At 38.8% G+C, this 27,907-nt stretch overlaps 1 protein-coding gene across 1 annotated transcript in view; it reads left to right on the plus strand.

Moving 5' to 3' along the window:
- Positions 1-27,907, plus strand: part of LOC141729010 (uncharacterized) — a 156,754-nt gene that overhangs the window by 103,981 nt on the left and 24,866 nt on the right. Inside the window, exon 5 of the mRNA XM_074540425.1 lies at positions 19,448-19,567. Coding sequence (XP_074396526.1) covers positions 19,448-19,567 — 120 coding nt within the window. The remainder of the gene's footprint in view (positions 1-19,447; positions 19,568-27,907) is intronic.

The following is a 27,907-nucleotide window of genomic DNA, read 5'->3' on the forward strand; positions in this document are numbered from 1 at the left end:
GAATCATGAAGGATCAGTGCAACTTTCCAGTAAGGTTATACTTTCACTAGTAGTTTATTTTCTGCTTGGTGGAACACAACAGTAAATCTAGGGCATGGGGGCAGTGTTTTGGTTTTTTTTAATGTAAAAAATATAACAGGTCAATAATATCATGGAATAAGTAATGCTTTTCTTCAATACCTCTGTCAAGTGAAATGAGTGATACTTTACCGGCAGTTTAGATGAGTAACTGCCAGGACAGGATCAGTGTCTTGTGCTTTAAAAATAAACTTCTTTGCTCTGAGTCAACATCTGTTTTGCCTTGGCCTTCATTTAGCAGCAGGAGACCATTATCCTGTGATGACTTTCTATTCCACTGACATCTCATCTGGTGCACCGATATTCTTAGTATTTTACTCCCCTGCTGTGCCCCTTCCCCTCAGCCACACACACACAAACACTCTTTATCTCAAGCCTGTAGTATGGTGTGTTCTGCTGTTTCCATGAATAGGAGATTGCACATAATGTAATCAATCAGTTGCTTCTACCACTAAGGAAAAGTGTGTCCCTCCAATTAACTTCTTACATCCCAATAACACAAACAACTGTCCTGGATAGGTGCCTAAAATCAGGAACATTTATTTAAACTGCCCTGACATTCAGAATCTAAGGTGGTGGACTAGGCCATCTGAGAAGGCGATCTTGCAAAAGTTCTGGCCTTTCAGATCTGGTCTGGTCATTGCAAGGGTTAAGAAAATGAAAAATAATTATGGAATAAACCAACTAAATTTTCACAAAGACTTTGCTTGTTTTGGTTTTGGGGCAAATATTTGGAATCAAACTAGTTTCCCCAGACTTACATGAGATAAATTACTATTCAGAGTCACTAAATCTTTTAAGTTTATTGTTTTGGGACAGTTAATTCCTAATGCTATGTCCTTTACTGTAAGAGAATACATCAAAGCGGGAATTTCTTCACTTGATGCAGCAGGGTTTTTTCCTCCAGAAAGGGAAAGAGAAGAACATAAAATCAAAATGTAGAAATGCTTGTATTGGAGCACTCCAGAGGTCTATTTAACCCAAGATGTCAAGAGAAGATGCTAAGTGTTGTGTGATTCTACAGCTTTCCTTCTTTTACGATGGTGCAAGGACTGGATGAACCCTGGGGGTAGGGCAGGGAGGGAAATTGCTGTTATGGTTTGCAGAGCTTCTGGAAGCACTCAGTGCCTAATGGGGTGAGAAGTTTCCTCCTCCTGTGCCTTTTTCCCTGTCTCCTACACAGCCATGTATGTCCACACAGGCACTAATGTAATGGAAGACCAATATGTGATGGGAGCAAGGGCATGCTTTTCTTTAAGTTGGTTTTTACGATGCACCCAGAAAGCCTTGTGGATGAGTCAATCAAATGCATGCTATTTCCCTGTATGTCCTTTTGCAGTGCCTGCAGGGAGTACCAAAGCCAAAACCTATCCTTCAGTATTATTATTTTAAATCTAAGTAGGACTAAAAGAGGATGTGTTATATGATGGGTTTACAGGCATGGTTTGAACCTGTCACCAGCAGCAAATTACATCTCTCACATTAGAATAATACCTCCTCAGTACTGTTTATCATACCTGAGTGTAAGCTGATTGTGATGGACCATGATTGTCAACTGATGCAAGGAAGCAAGACAAAGATGGCTTTGTCCAGTTTTCTTTTTTTCTGTGAGAAGTTTAAGCTAATGTGTCTGTATGTGGCCAACTGAAAACCTCCTCCATTTACTTTTCTCAATGTGAAAGTATGATCTGTACATTTTCTCTTCTATCCTACCATCTTAAAGGAATGACTGTGGGAACTTGGGAGATAAAGCTGCTATTGCTGCCTATGGCTTCAGATTATGTAGTGCACACTGCAGAACCACTGTGTGTATTTTTCTTGTTCATGGGTTGTTTCACTGCCTCATACCTAAACAACTAGAATGAACTGGAATTCAGGGTTAGTAACTTATTCTAGGTGAAGTTAACCTACAAGTCTTTACAGTAATTTTGATGAGTTTCCTTTGAAATGGCATTTTTCTAGTTCAGTTTTTTGACTGTATTGTAGATTCCTACTTATCATCTATTGCCAATTGTAGTTTATGCTTTTGCAAAGGCAATTAAATGGAAAAGGGGGGAAAAAAGTCCAGGCTTTAGTACATTTCTCACAAATGTGTCCTGGATTTGTTTGAAATGTTTTCAGAAATGGTATTTTCACCTCGTGCTCGAATAACTTGTAGTTCAGGATGTTTGCAGTCATGCCATGGTGCATGTTCTGCCACATTAAGTGACCACATCAGGAGGAAGATGACCCTCTCTAATCCCTTTTTATGCTCTACCTTGGAGTAGGTGTACATGGTATCTTTTGAGATACAGGGAAAACTGTTGAAAAGTGCTGATTTATGTTTAAAGACAAATGAAGCAATTGAATCAAAGACTATGTTAGAACTCCATGTGGAATGTCCTAATTTTTGAATAATTTAGGAAACATCCTAATCAAAGTATTATTTCTGATAGTTCTCACTTTTTTTTTACCATGAGTAGAAAACAGAGTAATGTGACAGTGGGAAAAGGGTACTCAAAATTTGGACTAAGGTTGGACATATTGTCTTGCAGTTCATTGCCATGTTGAACACATTTTCTGAGCTTAACCTACATGTTTCAGAGAGGTGAGCTCCTTGAATTCATCTTGGGATGAAGTTCTAATACTTACCGCTCAGTCATCTGATTCACAGGGCTCCCAGCTTTCACCTCTACTGGAGTTTTCCATGCAAATACCAAGCATTGGTAAAGTGTATGTGGCAAGTATTTGATTCAGGACACAGCAAAGGCTTGCGCATGAGCAGATCTAATGTGTTTGAGAAGCAGCTTTCTACCCTCAAATATTTAGGTGCTAGCATATTTCATGAAGTACATGAGTTTATACTGTTCTTTTAAAAAGTAAGATTTAATATAACTTTTGACATATTCGTTATCCACGGACTTGCCAAATCCTTCCCTTTCTTGAATTCCCTGAGAATGTGGTTATTTCTAATTAAGCAATGTTGCTTTTTAAGAAGGAGGACATCTCGAAAAACTCCATCAAGCTCTTTTTCTTTAAACTTGGGATGGGACAGTCAGTGTAGGAAGTGTTAAAAATACCAGACCTGTGAATCCTTAATTTCAAAATATATCTGCATAGAAAAGATATATTTAAGGACCCCACAGTTCAAGGAATCAGGCCCATAAGGTTCAGGGTCCCATAGCCACAGTATTCCTTGTCAGATGTGTTTCAATAGCTCTGTTAATGCCTTTGACCTTGATTTTGGGAATGAGGACGACCTTGCCAAGCCAATAAAGCACTGGATACACATTATTGTGCTTTGAATGCTCCAGTGAGGCTACAATGCTCTCCCAACAAGTAGTAAGCCTGCAAGTGTGGAAGGTGAAAAAGTCATCAATATTCACAAACTTGCAGTCTTTCCTGACATGCTTTATAAACATAGTTATTGCATCTTACCTGTTATATAACTGTAACTTCCAATCACAAACTTCAAAGGTATTATTGTGTGTTTCATTCTATGTAATAGTCTCAAAAATATTAATGGAGAAATTTTCTTCTCTCTGCAAATGCAAGTAATTTTCATTATTTAGAGTGTGAATGGTGAGGTAAACCAAATACCACCTAAAGCACTTTGTGGTTTTATTCAAATGGCTGTTTGTAAATACTTCTTGCAAAGGGTTTCTTTACCCTGTATTTGCTCAGCATTAATCCTTGAAAAAAAATCTTCTGTGGTCAATGAAGACATTCAGTAGAAAATTGATCTGCTGAAGTACTTCTCTCAGAATGAAATTTGCTTATATGACATGCTTCTTTAAACTCTTTTTTCTTAAAATCATGCAAACTTCATATGTAATTTATTCATACAACTTCTCTGCTATCTTCCATGCTCTTATTTATCTGCCTAGTTTGTTTTCTCTGCCCATTTTTGCCTTCATGTTTTTTTCCATGCTGCTGGTTGAACACAGGATATCAGCTAATTCATGTGCAGTTGCTGTGCCCTAGCTCAGCTGACTACGTAACATGCATCAAAAAACGTATTTTCCCAGTATTTTCCTGCGCAGATTCTTTTCCAATGTTGACAGTATGCTAAAGGATGTGTGTAAGCAACAGCTCTGCTGGGACATTTAATGGCCTGTCTGGCTACAGCTCTGTCACACACACAGACACACTCACACACGGCCAGCAATCACTCACAGAAGTTTTAGTCTTCTTCAGCAGTCGTCCTTTGATGGGTCTGGAATGCAAAGGATTCATTTCTAGTCCACACAAGATATATTGCAGAGTATGTAGATGTACGGAAATCGGAGCTTAGCTGTTTTTTGGGACTGCCAAAGTTTCACTGTAAACACAACTTCAAACAGAGCTGCCTTCTCTAGACTTAGGTTTATCCTGAAATTCGCAGCTTGTTTTCATTGTGAGTGTGCTTGTGGGAAAAGTCTGTTATACTGTAGATAATTTGCACGGCTGCCCAGAAATCACTGCTGTACAGCTTGGTACGAGAAGGCTGTTTGGGCAACACAGGCTGTTCTCTCTGGATTTTATTTGAATATGTTGGCACTGGAATGGAGCCTGGAAGGTAAACTTGATGGTTGGTGTTATAAAGGCCTGTTCCTGCTTTTGCTGAGGTTGCAGCTGAGTAACTGTAGTAGTCTATAAACTATTGAAACTTTTAGCAGTTCCAACTCCTGGATCCCTGGGTTTGCTACCCGAAAAGTTCTTCCCAGCATAGGAAGAGCAGCATTCTTCCAGGGCCTGGGCTGCCATGTTGCTAGCTTGAAGCCACCTGGATTTGTGAAAGTCTTGCCTCTGTCACTCAGCATCACCAATCTTTGCTCAGAATGCCCTTCTCTGACCTAAATTTCTCTCTAGTTTGGTATGCTGTGGTTTTCATTGAGACTCAGGTAAAAACAATCCTTTCAACAGCTTGAATTCTTTGACTTTTTGCAGAAAGGGTAAACAGAGACAGCAGGCTGAAGATAGTTTTGGATTGATATGCCAAATACACCTGTATTCCAGGGAGCTCAGAATCTTCTGATTGATTAACAACCATCATTAATCTTGATAAAACCCCCTAATGGACATAGTAATACTTGAATTTTGTCCAATCCTATTACTCAGATAGCTGCCTACAGTCAGACAGTACTGTGTTATCCCAGAATTAACAGATAAATCTTCTCCATGCGCTAATGCCTAAGTAGCTAGAGTTTTAACAGAACAGTTAATGTGACAAGTCTTATGATGTTAATTGGGGCAGAAAATGAAATATTTCTACTTGGTAGAAAAGAACAAATATCCCAGTTTAAGATGCAGACAGATTTCTGAACTTGCCAGCAACTTAAAAAGAAATGCATATGGTCATCTTTACTGTTGTGTGTGTCTAAGCTTGCACTGTGCGAGTTGTCAAAACTGTTTTTCTCAGCATGGTTTTTAAAAGAGGGGAAATAATAATTACCAAGAAAGATTTTTGCCTCACACAGTATTAATTTATCTGAGCAGCTTACACATGCATTGGATGATCTGTTGTTCTTCTAAAAAGAATCTGTGATTCTAAATATGATCCTTCTTGCTCAACCATGGATTTGAATTCCTTGCCCAAATATGCATGTGAATGTCAGAACCTAAAGTGCATTCATGTAGCATGTAATTTTCTGTTGATGAGCAGTGACGACTCCACAGTAAAAATCCATATATGCAATTTTTTTAAATATACATGTGCATTTGTAAAGCTTTTTAAACTATTAATTCTTTTAAATGAAATAAGAAAACATTTTGCTTTTAAGCTAAGTAATCTTCAGAACTGGAGGTGCTGATAGAGTAATTATGTTTATTCTTCCAGTTTCACAATTTCTGTCTTATAAACATTGTTTTGCATTATTGGGCTCCACATTTCCCCTTCTCATCTGATGTTTTACAAATATTTTTCTAATTGCTTGAGACAGTGTGGTCCAATAAAATTACATCGACTTTCTGCTGAACTTGTTTGTCTGATCCGCTGCCAAAAGTTGTAGGCAGCTAGGCAGAACACTTGGTCTCACTTTCTTTCACTCCCCCTCCTCTAGGGCAATGCTCTCAGTCAGCCCTCTACCCTTAAAAGAACATGCATGTGAAGACTTAGCATTGTGCATTTTACACTTCTAAGCCATTCAAATGCTTCAGCAGGGCACTACATCCTAGCAGATTTTTGGGACTGAAACAGAATCTCTTTCTTTCTCTGTAGATTGTTACATGATGAAGTTAATAGAGATAAATCATACGTGATATTTTAAACAGAAGTACCAGTTTTGGCCCTGTGCCTATTTATGCTTCAGCATGGGAACTATCTCAGCCTCTATTCAGTATTTCTTTATCTGATAAAGAACAAATTACAGCTTGAAGTGTCCAGAAAGTGAGGTACTGTACTGCCTTATCATCCTGAGAGCCCACATAAAGAAGATACAAGGGGATATAACAGCTGACATACATAGCTGTAAAGCATTCTATATTTTTATGGTGACAGGGATACTCAGAGGAGAAGTGCAATCGTGTGGTTCTGAGTGTCTGAAAGAGCCAAGAGAACAATGAACTATTATTCTTGGGTCTTGATAACTGAGTGCCTTACAATGAGGGATGAATTGTAACTAGCTGTGAACTGAAAATAGACCCTTCCCTTTCATTGTCGTGAGCATGTTGCTGTTTATGATCAGTTTGGCAGACACTTTCTTCATGACATTACATCTCTTCTGTTTTGTTTTTTTTGCTCTCATATAATGAGATGAGACTGTAATTTCTTTCTTTACAGTACATAGATTTGTTGGGTTTTCTTTTCAAAGGACAACATGCACATCATACACCTCATTTCAGGTGCATTTTTGAGTGTTTGCTCAGTGTGCCACATTTTGTGTAATAGAACACGATCAGGTCTGAGATCCTTTAAAATAACTGACTGCTTGATATTTGGAATAACTTTTTTAAGTACCTTGAGGAAGAAAAACAAAGCAAATAGTGCTGGTTTGCCACAGTGGAACAGATATGGTATGTGATCAGTTAGCTGCAGCCCTCAGATAAACACAGACAGACAAGCTTGCAAGCATCAACAGAAACCACATTATTGTCCCACTTAGACTTCTGGCCTCATGTTTGTTAAGTGATCTCTAGAGTCTGAAAAGCAAACCAAAAATTTTCAAGTACAGAGAGATGAATTTGACATTATTTGATATTAGGCGTCTATGGTTCTTTTAATCTTTAGCATCAGTCATTTTTTTAGTTGTCTTTCTCTCCACTTAGTTAATAAATACATCGACTGTATAATGGATGGTATTTATTAAGGCAACCTCATTTAATTTTTTAAGAGCTGCATAAAGCATAAACATAATATCTCTGGCTTGGGCAAATTACTTGACATCCTTAGTAACATAAGAATAGCTAATAGTAATTTCAGAGAGTTTGTTGAAGCCTCCAGATGTCAGGGGCTATGGAAGTGTAAAGTATTATTACAGATGTTTCTCATAATAATAATACATCTGATAGCAGGGCAGAAAAAGGAATTAAGGGCCAAGTACTTCAGTCATTAACTGAGCTGAACTCCCACTAAGGTCTATGTGAGTTTTGTTCAAATAAGGATTACAGAATTCAAATGTAAGTAATTATTTCCAACATGGAATGATTTATACTGCTTTTCCAGCCTTGTCTTTCTAGAATCTTGAAAACAGAGTCAGAGTATATTGACTCACTGTACACAGAAGGAAAGTTTGCCAGTGTGGGGCTTGGTAGCACGAGGAAAGTTTGACTCAGCCGCAGATACACAAAATCAAGGGGGGTGACTTATGTCTGCAGAGCAAGCAGAAGTGTGCTTGCGGCAGGAGGAGTCACAGCCACAGCCCCACGGGGTTCCAGAGGAGCCCTGTGCTGCAGTCCTGACTGCTCACAAGGTGGGGGCTCCAGCTCAGCAGTGCCTAACAACCTCTGGCTGCAGCACGGGCTCAGCTGCCCTTACAGACACCCCAAAGAACCCATGGGGAGGGAAGCTGCTGTCCTGGTTGATGGAGGGAATTTTTTCACTGAGTGCTTTCTTCTTAGGCTGCGAGCTCTAGGTTGTTTGTTTGGGTTTTTTAAAAGTTGTTTATGAAGTAAGTAGCTTTAAATAGCCTGTGTACTTGTGGGAAACCACCGCCAGTAAGTGCTTTGTTGCAGAGAGCAGGTACTGTAGCAGTGCTAAACACATTCAGATGCAATTTGGTCCTACAGTATGGACAGCTCTGACCTTGTTCAAATGTGGCCCTGAAATTCTGATAAAATGCAGATGTTTAGAATTGGTCTGAAACTCTTAAAATACGATTAGGTACACGTTCACTGTAGAACTTGTAAGTGTGCCATCTTTCTTGAGCAGTCAAATTCTGCAAAATCTGGATTTTTCTTCTACTACACAAGGAGAAAGTTGCTGTGCATATGGTACACAAGTCTTCTGAAACACTGGTGTGCAGGATGATAGGTGGAACATTATTTTTGGCAACCCTCAACTTTTTGAAAGCCTCCATATTGCTCCACATCTGTGTCTGGGACACAAAATTGTAGTTGTTTAGTGCTGGTATATCTGTTTATACACATGGAGAACAAAAAGAGGACTGGCATAAACAAAATGTCATATACATTCAAATTTTGATTACAATAAAATAATCATTCTGACATCATCACAAAAACGGAGTGCCAAAAATAGTAATCTGCCAGCTCATGAAGGGCAAGCCTCAGATTTCTGTGGTTTGGTTCATTTAAGCACTAAGAAATTCAAGCATGTTCACAAAACTTCTCAAATTGAGGCTCTGTTCCTACTTCTTCGCCAAGTGCTAGAGGCTTAAATCATCGTGTTCCTTTCTGTCCCCCTGTAGCTCCAACTCTGGTATCCTGTGTAGGATTCACCTTGGTTAACTGGACATCAGCAGTATAAAACCAATATAATAACTAGTCATTAAACTTCCTAAAATCAGTTTAAAAAAAAAAATAGGGCATTTTGTAACCCTGATTCATCAAGCCCATGTAGCCTTGGAATGTGATGTCTCATGCCTTAATAGTCCTGATTTTTCTCCCCAAACTTAGAAGGGATTCTTGAACTGTCTCACACGTGACAGTCTAAGTCCCACTCATCTGCTGTCTGTCTTTCAATACTCTCAGGTTCAGCAGCCCAATAGATGACTTTCTCTCAGTTTTGCGTTGAAATTATTGCTGTTATAGTGGTGATAATCAGCAACAGTGCAGCAATTTGAATTTTAACAGTACTCGTGGAATTATTTTTTTCCTAATGTTTTAATATTCTCAAATATTTAGTGACATTTTGAATTTTTATTCTTTTCCACCCTAAGTACTCCATGCCCCGTGTCATTCAGTGTAAAAAATAAATAGCCTAGCATTGTGATATTGTGCATTTTGACAGATATATAAATAAATACATTGGTTTGTATATTCAGATATTTATTATATCAGATATTGATATGCTTCTAGTTAAATAGATGAAGATTTTTGCCTGATCAACTAGAAGGCATTTTTTGTCCAAATAGTAAGATTTGTACTGTTTCTTTTTGGAGGTAATGTGCTCAAAAGCAAGCCAGCAGAGACTCAAAAATTTACTGGAATGGTGATGCAAGTTGGAGGATTCTTAATGATCAAAACTTTGAAGTACTTTGAAGCAAGACTCAATTCCCCAATAATGTTATGATATAAGTCAGATGAGAAGACCAAAGAGATGTACTTGGTTGTTTCTTGAGCAGTGCTGAAAGAAGCTGTCATTAGTTCAGGAATGGCAAAATTACCCAAAACACATAATCTGAGCAGAACTTGCTGTGTCTGAATTACTTCATGGGTTTTGCTAAATTAACTCAACAATATAAGAGTGAAATATGAAGCTAGAATATTGACAGCTGTGATGTTTGATAATATTTGTGAAAAGAAAGTGGTGATATTTAGGCAAGATTTGATATGGGGGAGCAGAACTAGCACTCTTCACTGAAGAAACATCTGGAAATTTCAGCTACTTTCATGAGAAATTCTGGCAACTCTAAAGAAAACACCAATCATAGGTATAATAGAAAACTCAGTGGAAATTTTGGTTCCTCAACTTCTAGCAGCTGAAGGATCACAATTTTTCAGAGAGCTATATGGAGTCAAAAATGAAGATTTCTAATTGTAGCTCTTGAGTGATCTAATATATCTGTAGCATATTTTCATTTTACTCAGTTTCAGATTATTTTGTGTTTCAAATACTCACACTGAAAGGTAGCTTGTGTCTTATTTTAATAAGTACACTCATAAAATGAAAATTGCCAACAAAATGAAATTTTCTTGATGGAAGATGTTGGACCATGTATAGAAATTTGGATGACAAAGTCATTTACAATCATTAAAAGAAAGAAATCATCTTTTATCAAAATATTTTAAAACAGGTTTTGTTAAACACTGCAAAATACACTAATTTCATTTAGATTTCCATATGTAGCATCTGTAAGGTAGGTAGTTTAGCTAGGTGCTAATGTTTCTTAAGTGATAGCATTGGCCTCAGAATTCTTATAATATTTAAGAATAAGTTAATTTTCTGAGAATTACTAATTTCTAAAGGAAAAATTGCGTTTTCAGTGAAATATGAAGAGTTTTACAAAAAGCTTTTTGAAGGCTATGTTTCAGTTTTTTATATTTCACCAATAATTTCAGGAGAACAGCTCACTCAGAAAATCTGAGGTCTTCTGTGAGATTTTTCCCTGTACCCTAATTCACTGCTGGTTTTAACCTGGATAGCTATTTTGCCTGTTTGTTGACACTTTCTCTTCCTTTTTGACTTCCAAATGCAGAACCTTGGGTAACTGTGTCACCCCTCAGATTGTCCAGATTTTGTTTCCCACTGTAAATAACTTTTGTTACATGAACATGCCACTCTTAGAGGTTTTTCTGCATATCAGAAAATGTTCTCAGAGCAGATTTCACTGAGTCTTTGGGAATGTCTGTAAGCATTTTTAAACTAATCAAATGAAGTCCTTTTACTTGTTCTGCTCCCTGGCAAAGGAAGGGACCACCCCTCAGTAAGTTGTAACTGTTTTTTATATTTGGTGCAATGAAATTAAGATTAGATTCCAGACAAAACTGTTTTACCCAACAGAAATAAAACTGTGATCATTATATACAGAGAAGTCTGTATTTGTAACTTGACTGGAAATCAGACTAAAGCTTTGAGTCTTCTTCAACTGGCACTTGAAAGAATGTGTACAGCTGAAATTAAATAAGAAATTGAAAGTATTTTTAATATATTTTTGTGGTTTATTGTACCTCTATTGCTCACAGCACTCAGAATTTGGTTGCATTCCCTAATGCTATGGATACTGGAAAACCAGGGCTTTTGGTATCTGTTTAAAAACAGTGCTCCAGAGAATCTCCTTCTCCAAAACGTGCAAGGCCAAGTGGGAACTAGGTGGTCCATGGCAGCCTTTGCTCACTCCTGCAGGCTGCAGTGGCACTCCCTCAGCTGTCACTGTGCCCTTCCACAGCAGGCACAGAGCCCGGGCAGTCTGAGCAGAAGTACTGTGAGCGCTGTTTGTGCCCTCCATTGGTCCTCTGGGGGTTTGATGCTGTAATGAAAAGAAAGAAAATGCTTGCTCTTCTTTTGTGGGAAATAAGATGATGAAACTGTAAAAATCCCTCTGTAAATATGTAAATATCCTCACTCGGGAGATAAAAATGAGGAAGAATTTTCATTCATTCTATATTAACAAGTTTAACTGTATTAAAATACTGCTTTTCCTCTGACTGGCTTCCTGAGTATAGTTGCCCTGTATAATTCATGTGCTGGAAAATTATATGAGTGGTCAGGGAGAGCATCTTTGATAGAATTGCTCCTGTTTATGGATTATGGTACCCATAATATATTTCTCTTAAGCTAGACTTGGTAATTTCCTGTTTCTTCTTGTGTTATTTCCTCTGAAATGTAAAGAAATTGAAAACTTACTTTTCATATATTATAGTGCTCAAGTAAAACATTTCACAACAAATCACAACTTTAGAATGTCACTATATTTGTAATTTTGTCTCCCCAAAGAAACTTCTTGTGACATTACATTTTTCTGCTCTTAAGAAAGTACTTTGTCCCATGGGGAGAATCTGCAGAATGTAAATCTCAGAGTGAGATTCATGTTTGATGGTTTCATTTTACTTTTGGGCAAGAGCTTGAAACCTTCCTTGAGGAAAAACTTTTTAAACTGTCATTTTCACAGAATCATGGAATAATTTAGGTTGGGAAAGACTTCCAAAGTCATCGAGTCCAATCTTCCACTGAAGACCACCACAGCAACTAAACCACAGCAATCAGTGCCATGTCCAGTCATTTCTTGAACACATCCAGGGATGGTGACTGCACCACCTCCACGGGCAGCCAGTGCTTAACCATCCTTTCAGTGAAAAAACTCTTTCTGATGTCCAACCTGAGCCTCCCTTGGCTTCAGGCCATTTCCACTTGTCCTGTTGCTGGTTGCCTGAAGGAAGAGGCTGACCACTTTGCCACTACCTGCTTTCAGGTAGGTTTAGGGAATGATAATGGCTCTCCTGAGCTTCCTTTTCTCCAGACTAAACACCCTCAGCTCCCTCAACTGCTCCTAATGTGGCTTTGTCTTTTGACCCCTCACCAGCTCCGTCGCCCTTCTGTAGACTCACTCTAGCACCTCAATGTCTTTCTTGAAGTAAGGGGCCCAGAGCTCTTCTATTCCCCTATTCAGGCTTTCAGGAAAGTTTCAGAAAACCTGTCTAAAGGGGATAAGACTAAAAAATACAGATGATTTTTAATTCCTATGCATTGAAGATGGGACTTGAACATAAGAATCAAAGCCAAACCTTGAAATCATGCTTAAGGCAGAGCATCAAAGTGAACTCTGCATTATTTGTTATATCTAGGAGCAGAATTTGCTAGTAAAGAACAACTGAAGATTTCCTTCTAGAATGCTGTAACTGACATTTGTGACAAATGTCATTTTACAGATACAGAAATACATGCCCACACACATAACTTTCCTTGACAGCAGAGAATTTGTCAGGATCCTATTTCCATGCTTTCACTAGATCTTTTAAAACTAGACAAGGAAACCTACAGAAACATGCCAAGGCATAGCTGGCTTCATGCTCTTCAAGAGGGATAATATGTTAGCAATATAATACAGAGGATCTGTGCCACATGAACCAGGAATTCAGAACACAAACCATCCGACCCACAGAAGAGGTTTGTTTTATCCAAACTTGGAAGAAATGGGCCTATGGAAACAAACCAATCCAAATGATCAGCTGGACGGATTCTTCAGCAAAAGACCAGAAAAAATGTTGATGCCTTTTCTCAGGAACTGCAGGCCAGTCAGTTCAGTTTCCAGTTTTCTCCCTGTGTGATAAAGCTTCAGGTTCTCATGCAGGTCAGGCAAAGGAAAGCCTTGAAGTAATTTGACACCCCTTTGGCTTTGGCTTTTGTCCTTCCTGAAGATGCTGAAGGAGTTACCAGTCATCTTTATGTGGCATGAATTTACAGTATTTCCAGTAAATTCTCTCATGAGGAAATATTTTATTCCTCTGCAAAAAGAACCTTTCCCCACAGAGATTTGAGAATTACATTCCATGAAGGGTAACCATCTCTGGCACAAATGTGTCTTATGGAGGATCATAATCCGTATGGCATGTAATATATTACTCGGGTTTACAATGGAAGACTTTAACTTCTAGACTTCAAACCTTCAGTCTCTATTACTTTGTTAATGCACTGGCTTTTCACCTTTTAAAAATTTGGTTAAAACTTATTTCGCTGAAAAGTGAAAATGAGTTTAGCAGGCTGGACTGGCTCTGTTTTCTCTATTACACCATGTAGCACAATGAGCACAACTGGCAAGGCAACAGTGGAGAAAAAAATTGGAGACTGGAGCAACCTCTTCCCTTCAGAATAAGTGCCAAAAACCACTCCTTGGTATTTAAAAGTGAGCAACAAAGAGAAGAGATACTTGATGCAATTTCAACTGCATGAAGAGCTGAAGTTTTACTAGTGTCAGTTCAGCGTCTTGATCCTCAGTTCTACAATTGTTGTGGAACACAGGATTCCAAACAACAAAATGGCTCTTCATATATAGCTCTTCAAAAATTGGTCACAACTCTGGTTCTTGATGTTTTGCATAGGAAAAGCCTTTCTGTTTTAAAAACTGGTAGGGTAAAAAGACATTCCTTAAATCTTTTACTTGTTGTAATAACTAAGCTTTAGTTTAATGTGCTTCCAGTGCATATTTTTAAAGCATTGGTGTCCAAAGTAAATTTTGAGAAAGAAACTTTTATCCCTGAGAGATACTAGGAACACATTAAATTAGTAGGAAATACTGGCATTTTATTCAGTGGTCTGATTCACATGTACTTCTTAGAATTCTAATCATAGAGAGAAAGGCAGTGGAACAACAAAAATGTTTGTGTTGTAATTGTCAGGTTTGAATATTGGCAGAGAAAGAAATGCAGATTTTTATTAGTGTACAAAAATCTACCAAATTCTAGAATTTGTTTTATAAAATGTATGTACCATGAAATACGTGGAAAGAAGGATACATTTTCATGTGTAGGTCACTAAATACTCTGAAAAGGCAGGAAAGTACTTTTGCAAACTCCTCCTGTGAGGCACAAATTGGGGTAGTTTTCTAAGATCATAGATGACCATTGGGTATCTAGCAGCAGAATCACCCTAGGTCCAGTGCAGTACTCAGTGAACTCTTGTGGGAATTTTGTTGGAGTGAACAGACTGTATTCCATTAGCAGGATACGACGCTGATCTTTATTTCATTAAAGATGTGCAAAAGTTGCTGTAGTCTAGGAAGAAATATTTGTACTTACTCTACTTTTGAGTCTGTGGGTGGGCCACTGAGGATCCACAATTATTTTCAGATTTTGGGCACATTGCTACAGGAGATATATCTGGTTTTCTGTCTTTATTTTGTTCAAAACTAGTACAGTATCTGTGACAGCTTGTAACCTCTTTAGAATTGTCTTGAAGTGGCAAATGATGAGAAATGTTTTCTGCAAGGTTTTTCAGAGATAAAAAAAAATTGGCCAAGTGATTTTTCTTTTGTCTTTAAGGCTTCTTAGTATCAACAACTTAGTATCTTTCAGTTTTTTGTGTTCTCTTTTTAGTGGAAACATGCTTAGTATTTTGATAGATTCAGAAGGAAAATAATAGTCTTTCAACACCTTTGGTTTTATCTTCCGCTGTGGTCATTGGCTAAGTTCAGTGGCTTTACTGTCACTCTTTAAGTCTTAATTGCTGCAGATTTTGTCTGAAACAAATGCCTCATCTAGCATATTTTATTTTGAGGAGTCCTTGATGCCATATGAACAGCAAATCAAATATATATTAATGTCCAAGTATGATATTATCATATAAATGAAAGAGGAAAGCAACAACGAAAATCTAGGAATATTTGTTTCCTGTGGAAATGAACAGAAGTCCCCTAAGGCTTTAATTCTCGGAGAAATGCCCTGGAGAAGGCAAAGCTACCCAAGCATTTCTCTGTACAGTTGGATTCCCCTGGAGTAGGTTGGAAATGACAGACAGACAGCCTCTAGGGGCATCCCCTGAGCCCAAGAGGAGCACAGAGACACAGACACAGAGAGCTCTGGTGGAACTGTTTTGTCTGGTGGGCTAAAATCCAGCCTAGGAGGGAATGAAGAAACTCAACACTGAAAGGAAATTAAGGAAAAGCTGTTATTTCCCAGAGCTCATCTGCAAATGGGTCTTCACCAAGTCCCAGCTAGGGACTCCCCAGAGGAGTTTTGCCAGATGGCACAGGGAATGCAGTGACTGACATTTTTTCTTTCTCTGTTCTCGTGTCCTCCCCCAGATATTCCTGGATTGTTTCTCCTTTGCTGTCCTCTCTGTCCTAATCACTGGGTCATCTGTGAAAGAGCTGGAAGAAGTGCTGGGATGTTATTTAGTTGGGAGCCTGTCATGCGAAATGTCCTCAGCAGGGAGCTGGGGTGCTTATTTAGGAAGAGTTAGAGATGTGAAGGAGTGTAGGAGAGCTGCAGCAGAAGAATGGGATAAACAGCACTTCTCTGTCTCTACCACCAAGCAAATCTCTGGTTTGTCAAGAATTTTGTGCCCACAGCCAATTTTAATAGAAATTAAAATAGGTCTAATATGTTTCCAAAGAAATCCATCCTCCCCTGCTTATGACCACTGTTGTTTACTGGAGATCTAAAATGAGCTGGCCAATAGACTTGTCATCAGTTTAGATTTCCTGTGCTAATAGAAAAAAAAAATTCATGAAAAAATTTCTCAGGTGCTGTGTTGCTCTGCTTCTATGCTTTTACTTGGCTCAAGTTTCACAAACACAGGTCTTGCTCAGCAAATGGTGTTTGCCATTTTATACCTCACAAATAGGTTTCTTGGTGAAAACTTTCAATTTTGGACGTTGCTGTAATACAGAAAACTACATAATCACTGTAGACCTGACACTGGCCATCTTCAGAACTGAGAATGTCGTTCTTATTTTCTGTTCCAATACACCTTATGAATCAAGATGGTTCTTTCAGAGAAGCTGTGGGTGCCCCATCACTGGAAGAGCTCAAAGCCAGGTTGGATGGGGTCTGAGCAACCTGGTCTAGTGAAAGGTATCCCCGCCCATGGCAGGGAGGTTTTAACTGGAGGATCTTTAAGGTTTTTTAAACCCAAGCCTTTCTATGATTCTGTGATTGTATGATTTGAATCACCTATTCAAAGAGTTGACCAATATGAACAATTCTCTTATCAGAATTCACCAGCTGAGGCATATAAATTTATGCATACATTCATGAAAATTATGGAATTCATGACATCTTTGCTGCCATGACTTCTCTATTAGAAATCCTAAGGGCTGTCAAGTGCCAGCATAGGAAGGTGGGTTTTGGCTAGCTTTGAAGTAGTGCAGTAATTTATCTAACTATAAACTAACTGTCGTGTTCTGAAACATATTTTCCAGTGCAAATAGTAAATGGAGATGATTAAAAAAATCTGAATTTTTCAATTTTATGAATAGAAGATAAATTATTTGGGGGAAAATAGTTGCCTTTCCCTAATTCATTCAGGGGGAAAAAAAAGAAGTAATATTAAAAGTGAATCAATGGAAATCTTTTGGGTAAGTATATTTCCCATTTAGTTGTTTACAATTAGTGATCATGATCAGTTCTTACAATTTTTGTGCTCAGCTTGTTTTAATTAGACTCAAAATGGAAAAAATATTTCATATAAGAATTCTGCCTTCCTTTCTGATTAATTAATACCACACATTTTCAGAAAATATGAATAATAGAGTCTGCAATGATATTGGTTTTATGTCTTCTCAGTGTAGACAGTGTAGTGTAGTGAGACAGTGTAGTAGTGAGCCAGCAAATGAAATATTGCATGTCATGCCACTTGATGGGATATAATTCTGTTGTGAAGCTAAGTTTAAATTCAGCTTGGCAGATCCATTGCTCACACTGTCATAAACCTATCTATTTTTATTCTGTCATTGTGTGAAGTAAAAAAAAAAATGTTAAGTTTGAATCTGTGTGTGCTCTACCTCCCCATTAACTCAGTGTCTGTAGAACAGTGACCTGCCTTTCAGTCTTTTCTAGCAGGCTGTACTCTTATTTCTATATATAATGTGGGATGTTTCTAGCAAAAGAGGAGATTTTAGTTATTTTCCAGTGTTACTGCTGATTGAGGCCTCAGAAGTTTCCCTACTCAAAGACAACAAAAAGCCCTTGAAAGGTGCCTGCTCTGTGCCAACTGCTTTTGCCTTGGCCCTCTCAAACGAGGAACTGACATTTTCATTCTGGTAGGAGGGAATGAGGAGGGGGAGAGAAAACTTAAACCCTGATGATAATTCCTAACAAGAAATTGTAATGCTGTCTGTGAGAGGATGTCCAGGCTGGCCCTGCTGGCTCCTGCTGTGATGCTTCCTGCCATAGCCAGGGAAGTCAATAACCAGCTGCCCAGGATTATCCAGTTGTGGCTGGTCAGTCAACATGGTCTGGCGTGGAAGATATGCTTGAGCTTTTGAATAGATAATTCTACTTTACCTTTTTTGGTTTTAAAATTTTCCTCTCTTTTTTTTCTTCTGTACTTATTTCTTTGCCATGCATCTCCACATCCTCTCTTCCCACAGTTTTTGTTTTTCCATGAGTGCTCAGCTGATCCTTCCTGGGTATTCTGAACAGTGCACAGGGCTGGTCACATTGCTGCCTGGGTTTTATTTCCTGTGAAATCTCTGGTCTTTTCACTACAAGCAAAATCCTTTGGGACAGAGATTGTCTTTTCTATCCCTGGCCTTCAGTAGTTTCTGTTCCCTTGCCCTTCAGTAGTTTCTATTCTGCTGTGAATTGCAAGACAAAACTCCAGAAAACTGCTTGCACCTATTCAAAATTAGGATGGATGAAGGATCTGGAAAATGACAGATGTAGCAGAACAAAGAGGAGAAAAGATGAGTAATTTGGGCACAGTCACACAGCCAAGTGCTGACAGAGAGAGGAATAGAAACCAGGAATGCTGGTTCTCAAGCCTGTGTTCAAAACAGTAAACCATGCAATTTTTCCACAGTGTTATCTAGAAATTTCAAAGACAGAATGACATGCTGTTGTAAAACTGATAATAGAAGACTACCATCAGTGAAGCTCTATTTATAAATGGGAGGGTGGGAAGGAGCTCTCTATGCTGAATGCCATAAACAAAGAGCACCAAGGGACTAAGGAGAATATTTTTATGTTGGTGTGCTGTGGTTAGCTTTATTTAAACACAAACATTTTTAATAAACATGGATTTATGTATTTTCTTTGATCAATGAGGTCTGATATATTTTAAACATCCTGAATATCTCATTTCTGTGTGTCCAAAAGGAGAGGAAAAAAAGACTTGGGAGCACATGCTTAAATCTGTTGCCGTCCCATTTTTGTACAAGTTTATGCTGGTATTAAATAAACAGATTTTTCAAGGACAATGTGGAACTGCCTTTTCAAACAAAGGGGACCTGAGCTGCTCCAATTAAAATGTGTCTAAGGACACTTTTTCACATTTTACTTTCCCAAAAGAGATAAATAAATAGGTACAGAATGAATGTTTGGTTTTAAAACTTGATTCAAAGCCTACTTGAAAGGTCTCAGCATAGGTGCTATATGAAAAAAATTCCACCTTGATGCTATATTTGATATGTGCTAAAATCAAAGTGAATAACTAAAACAAAATTTTCCCCATACAGTGTGTCCTTCTCTCAGTTTATCCACAGAAGCAAAACACAGATGTATTTTATTTTAATAAGTCCCTTAACTTTCTTTTATATATATTTTTAATGACTCCAGACCAGTGGATATTATATCCCAGGGATGTTGTTACTATTTATTCTCTGACTCTCACTCACAGACCTTTTATTCTTTTGCTTAGCATGCTGCAAATTGCCTGCTCATCTGTGTCCTTCACTGCCTGGATTGCTTCATGGTGTTTACATAGCAAAGCAAACTCTACAACATCCCAGGGGCCCAATGCTGCTGCCCCGGAATACCGGTGAGTCTAATTGACAACAGGATGTGCCTGTGCTTTATGGCAGGAGAACCAAGCCCTCAGCACAGCCAGCCAAGCTGGAGCTGTAAAACCCAGATTTCATATTCTCCCACTCCTTGGTTCTTGAGAAGCAGAAATCCCTGGTTGGCAATATGTCAGATTACGTTTAGCATGATTCTTATTGTATAATAATGCGAATTAGTCTCAGCATTTATACGTGTTCATTAACATCACTGATCCCCTTGAAACTGTTTTCAACAAGTTTAAGGTTACTTGTTAATTTCTAAGGTTTAATGAGAGGGTGTCACCTTATTTTGAAATATTGCATGCTGCGAGTGATTCCAAAGTGCCTTGAATGAAATCCTTGCTTAAGTCTAGTGTTTAAAGCAATTTATAGCTGAACTTTTTTCTATTGTTCTTGCCATTTCTCCTCTTCTCTGTGGAAGGTGAGGGGAGTCTTGTTTGCCACTCTGTTGTTCATGAGGGAACCAGAAGATAATGAACACTACCTAAGCAGGCAAAAGCTGTTGAGCTCTTTCCCTGAAGTTCTATTTAAAGAAAAATTTTTTATCTTTTTGGGAAGAATGATCCTCAGGAGCAGAATCTAAAAAGAATGTCTAGTTTAAGCTTGTGGCTATTACCTAGCTGCAAAAAGGAGCAATAACAACTGACTTTCTTGTTTGGGTCACTTCTGCAGAGGAAGCAGCATTTTATTCCCATATGAACAGAAAAGGGCAAGAGTGGGTGCACAGACATGCAGTATATACCAGACTGCAGGAGACATCCAGGAAAATCTGCATTAGTTGTTTGGAGGAAACCCACACCATCCCTCATGGGCTTTTGGAAGGCAGCATCACAGCCTGACACATAATCCTGCCTGACTGCACCAGCACTGCTTTAGTTCCTCCAGTCCTTCCTTTTCTAGTTTTCTGTTCCCTCCCAGCCATAAATTTACTCTTCTGCCCAAGAAAGCTGCAAACTTCTGAGATGTGAGATCTGTCTCCCAGAGGGAGGTCAATAATAAATTATAAAAAGTGACCAAGCAAACCCAGGTCAGCATGCTGTATGCCACATACAGGGGGAACAGGGCAGCATGGAAATATCACTGACTCAACTGTGACAGATTGCTCTAACATGAACTCTGACCTTTTGCATGGAAGAAATCTCCTTTCAGCATTCACAGCTTGTTTCTTTGAAATGAAACAGGGAATTCTATAGACATTGACTGTTTACTCCAACAAAATTGCTATTCACATGTAGGTGATGCAACAGTTGCTTGGAATAATGTCAAAATAGCATAATTAATATTAATCTTTTCTTTCAGTCTGTTTGATATGAAAAAAAAAGGCATGAGAAAGTGATGGTAGTGGTGTGCTCTGTATAAAATACTGCTTTTCTGCTCCCTAGCAAGAACCTTCCCTGAAAGTCAAGTATTTCATCTCATTCTCTCTTTGCAGCACTCGAGGCCTGGCATGTGGTGTAATGACACCACATGCCACAGTTTTGCTGTGCAGACTGCCATGATGGGCAGTGTAAGACAAATATTCCAAACCTTTTTGAGCACAGGAGCAAGTTTACCATGAGAGTAACTTGTGTGTGTCACTGTTTACTGGCTATAGTGGCACTGTTTACTGTAATGATAATCCAGGTGGGTGAACTGCCCATAACTTGGGACCATTTCATCAGAGTGAGGCTAAACACTTCCAGTTTTCTATTTTGGCAGCAGCACTGACAGAGCCCTCTGTTTCCTCTGTCTGCCCTCCAGCCTGGCAAATGACACCATAGCAGCATATATGAACTGTCCAGGGAGAGACAGAAGTAGGGAGGGCTGCTTCATAGCCTGAGGAACACAGCTACTGAATGTGTAACTAAATCCCATGCCTGAATATGGTAGGTCCAATTTAGGGGCCGTGACAGTAGTGATGACAATCTTGGTATGAATTGTTTCATTAAAGATGTGTTGGATATGTGTTTCATCCGCTCCTTGTGGAAACAAAAAAGGCACGGTGAAATTGTGTAATCCTGCCCATCCTGTTTTTTGGCCTTTGCTGTTTCTTCTGGAGAGGATGAACTTCCAGTGCCTAGGAATGAGCAAGCCCATCTGTTCCACCCTGCTGCTTAATACCCAGTCTAGCTTAGCAAGCCTTGTTTCTAGCAGCTGGTGATTAAACTGTACCAGTCTGAGTTTTTGAGGGATGGTGTCATGATCTCATGCCACATGTGTGTTAACATGTTCCTTTTGTCCCCTGATCATCTGTTCTCCTGTTCAGCTGTGTCAGAGATGACAGAGGTGTGGGTCCACAGTGGAAAGGGAGCAATAAGAATTGGAGGGCAGCACTTTTTAAAATTTCAGTCCCTTCCGTTCATAGAAACAGAGCTTGTGTATCAAGGTAATGCATCACTTAGTGGCTGGCCCATTGGGCTATGACTGAATGGAGGGATTATTGCAATAGTTTTATGTCTTTACTTCACAAAATAAAAAATACAAGTGTACTCTTTGTGCCCTCTTTATTTTGCCTGTTAAGAAAAGCATATTCTGTCAATCAAGAAAAAAGCTTCCAATTGTGTAGCCTGTTAGAATCATTTCATTAATAACATGTGTTTACTACTGGGAGAAGCAGGCTCAGTGTGCTAAGATTTTGTTTGTCAGTCAGTCATTGGAACCCCACTGTTAATCGCATACAATGGTTTGTGGTTATGCCACAATTTAACCCAGGTTTAAAAATACAAACTAGAGCCTTGGTGGTCTGCTGAGAGCAGTGAGTGGAGCAAAGGTATTGGTTGAACCTGCCTTGTGGGCTGCTGGCTTGGAGAACTGTAGGAGCTAATCAAATTTATTAACTCAAGCCATGACCAGAATGCACACACGGGTGAGTGTGGGTGGGTGCACCCAGGTTAGGCTACATTTTGGCTGCATTCTGCAGTGAGGAGGAAAAGCAAGGCTTTGGCTTCCCTTCCACAAAGACAAATTGGAACCAGATATCAACTAGATTTTGGGATCTCTGGCAGTCTAATAGCAAGAAGGTATTTCTTTTTGTTGTTGTGGGTTTTATTTATTGATGAAGGGAACAGCTTAGAAAAAAAACTGAGGGAATTTCAAAACTGAATGCTGGTGGCATTTGATGCATGTGTGTATCATTGCTAAATTGCCCCCTGCGTGCCACTTTATTGGCAATATTACAGGCACAATCTCTGACTACACAATAATGAGGTCTGAGTGCGGTTGCCAGAAAAGGGAGAGGCATTTGGCTACAAAGAGAAAGAATACTGGAGAGGCAGTTGTGTATCTTTATGTGAATCTTGACCTTCTGGCAGAGGTAGGAAGAGACAAAGTGACTAAGCCATCTTTCTTAACTACAGCTAGAATATGGTAAGTGAAAATTCCTGTTTTCCACAGCACTGTAGAAAGTATCATTCATAAGCTGCAGGACTTGTAATACTCTGAGAAGAATATATTCCTCTCCAGAGATAATTATATCCATTTCTCCACATTACCCTAGAGCCCAAGACATTTTTGCGGAACCTCTTCCAGATTTAGGCAATGTAAGTGATATTTTTACATAGCAGTATTAGAATAAAGTCAGTTCCATACATTCTTATTCAAATAAAACAGCATTAGCCTCAATTATTTTATTCTAAATACAGATTTCATATTTTCATTCATCCTAATCACTGAAATTATAACTGGCAAAATTACTGTAATTTTGAAATGCCTAAGCAGATTCATTCACAAAGACAGTGAAATATGCATACTTGTTTTAAATTTATATAGATTTGTTTTTTTCACATTTCTGATTAACATGCAATAACCCCTCACTGCTAAGTTTTCCTACTAAGAATTTAAGTTAAATGGATTGAGATTTGCTGAACATACTTATACTTTAAATGCATAAAGCTTCAAAATGTGTGTAATATTCAGGGCAACATTGGGTTTAACTCTAACTAGCAGGGAGTTGCAACCACCCTTTGCTCATCAATATTCTACAGAGAATCCTTCCCCTTTGCCCTCCTGCCCCAGCTCTACCACTCACAGTGTACTCCATAAGATCCTATTTTTCTGGTTTTATGGGAGCTAGAGGGGAGCTTTGGAACTGCACAGCATCTGGGACTATTTAAACTGTGGCAAGGAAGCAGAAGACAAGTGCTAATAAGAGGTGAAGAGGTGAAGACTGAAACATCCTTATACCCAACCATAAATCTGCACCTCCTATAACTATTAAAGTCAGTGGGAATATTGTATATATGGTGGCCTTTAGGATAAGATGACCATAAACATCTCCTCCCTCCCAATTACAGTGAATTATAGTTTTAAAAATCTGGCTCTTGGAGCTTATTTGCATTTGTCTGCATTACATCTATCTGAATGTCCTTTCCACGGGTATTTAACTGATTTTTCTGTGTTGTGATGATGATATTTCGAGTTCAGTGACAATATGCTGGTTAATTTCAGACTTTGAAGTATTTCTGAAGGAAAGTTTTTAGTAATATGGAGAAGGTACTTCAACAGGCTAATTACTTTCAGGGGTGTAATGTTATTTGTGTGTCACATTCTAACTTCAGTGTGTAAATGATGGCCTAGCCATGGATGACTGAAATGTGGTAGTGGTAACTCCAAGCTAGAAGTCAATCAAACATTTGCATATCCTGAATGCACAGTGTAGTTTGCAAACAGGCTGCCTTGGGCAACATCGTGAGTGCAGGGTGATAAGAGGTGACATGCAGAGAAATTCTTGTTGCCAGAGTTAGCAGTGGTACTTAGATATCAGGAGCCTTTATTCATCAGTTCTTGAATAAAAGCCCCATAGTTGAAAACAGATGTCTTGCCAGTGAGCAATGTACAGGGTCTCTGGTACCCATTCCACCAGGGTCACTCATGCTTTCCATAACATATGCTGACCATTTCTTTCCTTTTCTTGTAAACAGTATTAAACCAGGAGCAAGGCAGTGGCTTGTAAGCAACGGCTGCTAATGTCAATTTAGGAATTTTTGTATTTTAGACCCTGCGTGCCTCTGTCCAGTCATGGAATTCCCTTTTTAAGGATCTAACTTGAGGGTTAGAGCATGTTCTAAGTGAAAAGAGGAGAGAGGTTGACAGAAAAGAAAGAAAATAAGGATCATATAGGCTTTGCCAGACATGGAAAAATGTGGATGCATTAATCACCTCTACCTTTGACACTTGAGCTGAATCCATACTGCAGAGAAACAGTCTTAACTTGGGCTGACTGACTGAGCTGAACAAAATAACAAAATTTATTACATTATATTATTATAACAAAACTGTGAAAATAACAAAAAAAAAAAAAAAACCAAAAAAGACCAAACAAAGCAGGGAAATATTTAAACCAAATGAGCAGTTCAAGTTCAGTCCTGATTACTTTATAGACAGTTTTTGGCAGTGTGTCTTATGGTCCAAACTCTGAAGTCCATGAATTTGCAATTTTTCAGCAATTTAGGTTTTTCTTTTTTTATTATCACTTTTTTAGAAAAATACAAAATAATGCTTTGTGACTGTAAATGTCTTTAGATTGCACATTGTTAACACTTTGGAAATCACGTGATATTCACAATGCGTACCTCTGAAAGATGCAAATGAGTGGCTGCTTAGCCTCAGTTCAGTTGTAGCTGCAGACAAGTTCACTTGCAGGGTTGGATGTGTGCTAGGTTGGTACTCTGTGCATATTGTCTTACTCTGCACATGTAGAGCACAGGCTCAACTGCACACATTTGTCCCCTGTTGGTAGGTTTTATTCTAGTCTGCACAGATGTGTCCTTCAGAATGTTTGATAGCAAGGAAACAAGAATGTTAATTAGAAGATATGAAGTGGCTCTGTTGCAGATCATACTTCTGGGGGCAGGGGTTGTTTGAGAAGCTGAATACATCTCCATCTGCCATCACACAAAATTCATTCTCTTAGTTGTGTGTCATAACTTGCCTTTTGATAATGCTAGATGAAAAAAACATTGAGTATGCGTAGGGAGAGACTGTTTTTCCTTCTTTCACACTGCCATTGCCCAGGAATCCAAGGAAAGCAGATCTCCATTCAGACATATGTGCATCTTTTAGAGAGGTAACACAGTTCTGACCATCCTTTCTCTCCTGAGAGGTGAAAAGAATTAAAAGTGGTGTGGGGTTCTGGTTATATAACAAGGAGAAGGTTCAAGTCATTGCTTTAGCACCCTACTCTATGTGAGAAGTTGCCCAACAAATTTTGGCAAGGAAAAGTTGCCACTAAAGATTTACCACTTGTTCAAATTGCCTTTTAGCCTTGTTTCTATCAGCTGCTCTAGCAAATGCTCCAGAAGAGCTGTAAACTGACCTTGTATAGTTTTTTTTTTAAATACACACACACCTACATATGTATATAGAAAGCTAAATGGAGAACTTTTGCATAAATTCCAGGCAGTTAGCAGCTGTCACACACTCTCATTCTAATGTGACTGTGAACAGCATAAACATTTCTAATCTTTCTAATATCTTTTGCCAAACACACAACAAACAACATATTCAGGTTGCTATGTAAAAGAGAGTGAAGTCCTTTGGCTGAAAGACATATCAAAGCAAATATATTTAGTTGGTTCTTAAATGAAATTTAGTTTGGGGAATGGCAAGTATAGTTTTCTGTGGTGTTACACTCAGTGCTAGAGTAAACAGGAGTTTGGCTTTAGTTTCTCCCCCCCCCCCCTTTGATCTTTAGATTTGTCTGTTGATTTGCACATTGTATTAATTTTGTAATTAGCATTCCTAGGAAAAGAGCAGAATGTACAGAATTTGGATTCTATCACCCTAAAAACTATGGGTCAACGAAGTCATTCTACCAAAGCCGGGAATTTAAGTTTATGTGGATAAGCCAAAAAAAAAAAGAAAAAAAAAGTTGATCAGAACCAGTCTGATGCTACAGGGACCGATTTTCACATGGCACTAGTACAAAAGATACATGTTCCAGTTGAAACATCATTCAACTGAAAGTGGCCTCATTTCAGGGCATCAAGAGCAGCTAACATGGTCTTTTTCTTTCACATTTGATGGCATTGCTCATTCTGTGTTTCAAACTTTGAATTTTGGAGGTAGAGAGGAACACTGGCTAAAAATTCCCAATTTTTACAAAACTTAATCCAAATTGGGTTTACATTATTCATCCATTCTGCATATCCCCAGAAACATTCTTATGCACAAAAATGCTTTCAGAGAGTGGGCAAAGGGGCTCTGAAACTCAGCCAGGTGTGGAATGACAAAAAAATACAGGGTTGAAAATATTTGAGCCATTTCTGCTGTTTTGAATGTTCTGCAGTTCAAGACTCAGACCTACACCTGTCATAGAATTTAGCACTATATATATTTTATGTTATTTTACTCATGCTAATTGGATGAACAAGGAATTTGGAAGACAAAGGGAGTGAGGGAATCTGCGACATCTGAATCGGGTTAGCACAGCCGCACATGGATGTACATAAGTGCATGCCAGCTTTCATTTTCTGATCATTTCAGGCTATTGTCAGTAACAGAACTTTCCTGTGGGATTTATGGCCATGCACCCGTGAAGGGCTCTCCACCTCTAAATGCTGCTTTCAGTTCCCCCCTAGGGTGGGCATCCTGAATGCCTGGGAAGGCCAGGCTGCAGCACTACTGGAGGACTCATGCTTTGATTAAGGAGAACCAGCATGTTCACCTAATTTTACCTCTTTAACCTTTAATTTGTTAATGTGTCCCAGTTCTGTTTAACACAGAAAAAAACCACAAGGCATTTGCCACAGAGATACAATACATTTAAATGGAACTTGCCAAAGCCTTGAGATATAAGAAGTTCGCTTTTATTGGAGATTTGTAAGTGTTCTGTGGACAACACAATGACTAAGATATGTTAGAGTGCATGTCAGGGGTAAATTGCTTACATACCCTTCTGGTTTTGCTCTGACTACTTCTCCCTTCTGTCAAAACAACTTGCCATAGTTAGAAAGGTGGTTCCATGCTGGCCCTATAGCCCAGTCTGTAGGAGTTTGCACACACAGAGCAATGTTTGACTAATAATTCTAATTTATAAACCATCAACAATCCTAAAAACAGATTAGCCAGCGAGGACTTTTTGTGACAAATGCCATGGCACTTTTCCATACCGAACCACATAAAAGGACTCTGGGTCAGAAAAATGCATTCATTTAGGATCAAGTCTAGCAAAAGTCCCACGATTGCCAGTGGAACAAGAATAACACCCCTGTTGCCAGACTTTTCCTAGGCAGTGGGTGGCCATGGATAGAGTGCTGTCCCTTCCCCCGCCAACATAGTCTGTGTGTTACAAGTTGATTTCTGTTGAAGTCCAGCAGCTCCACAGTCCCAGGGTAGCTGGC

The sequence above is a fragment of the Zonotrichia albicollis genome, chromosome 5, assembly GCF_047830755.1.
Source record: "Zonotrichia albicollis isolate bZonAlb1 chromosome 5, bZonAlb1.hap1, whole genome shotgun sequence".
NCBI classification, from domain to species: domain Eukaryota; kingdom Metazoa; phylum Chordata; class Aves; order Passeriformes; family Passerellidae; genus Zonotrichia; species Zonotrichia albicollis.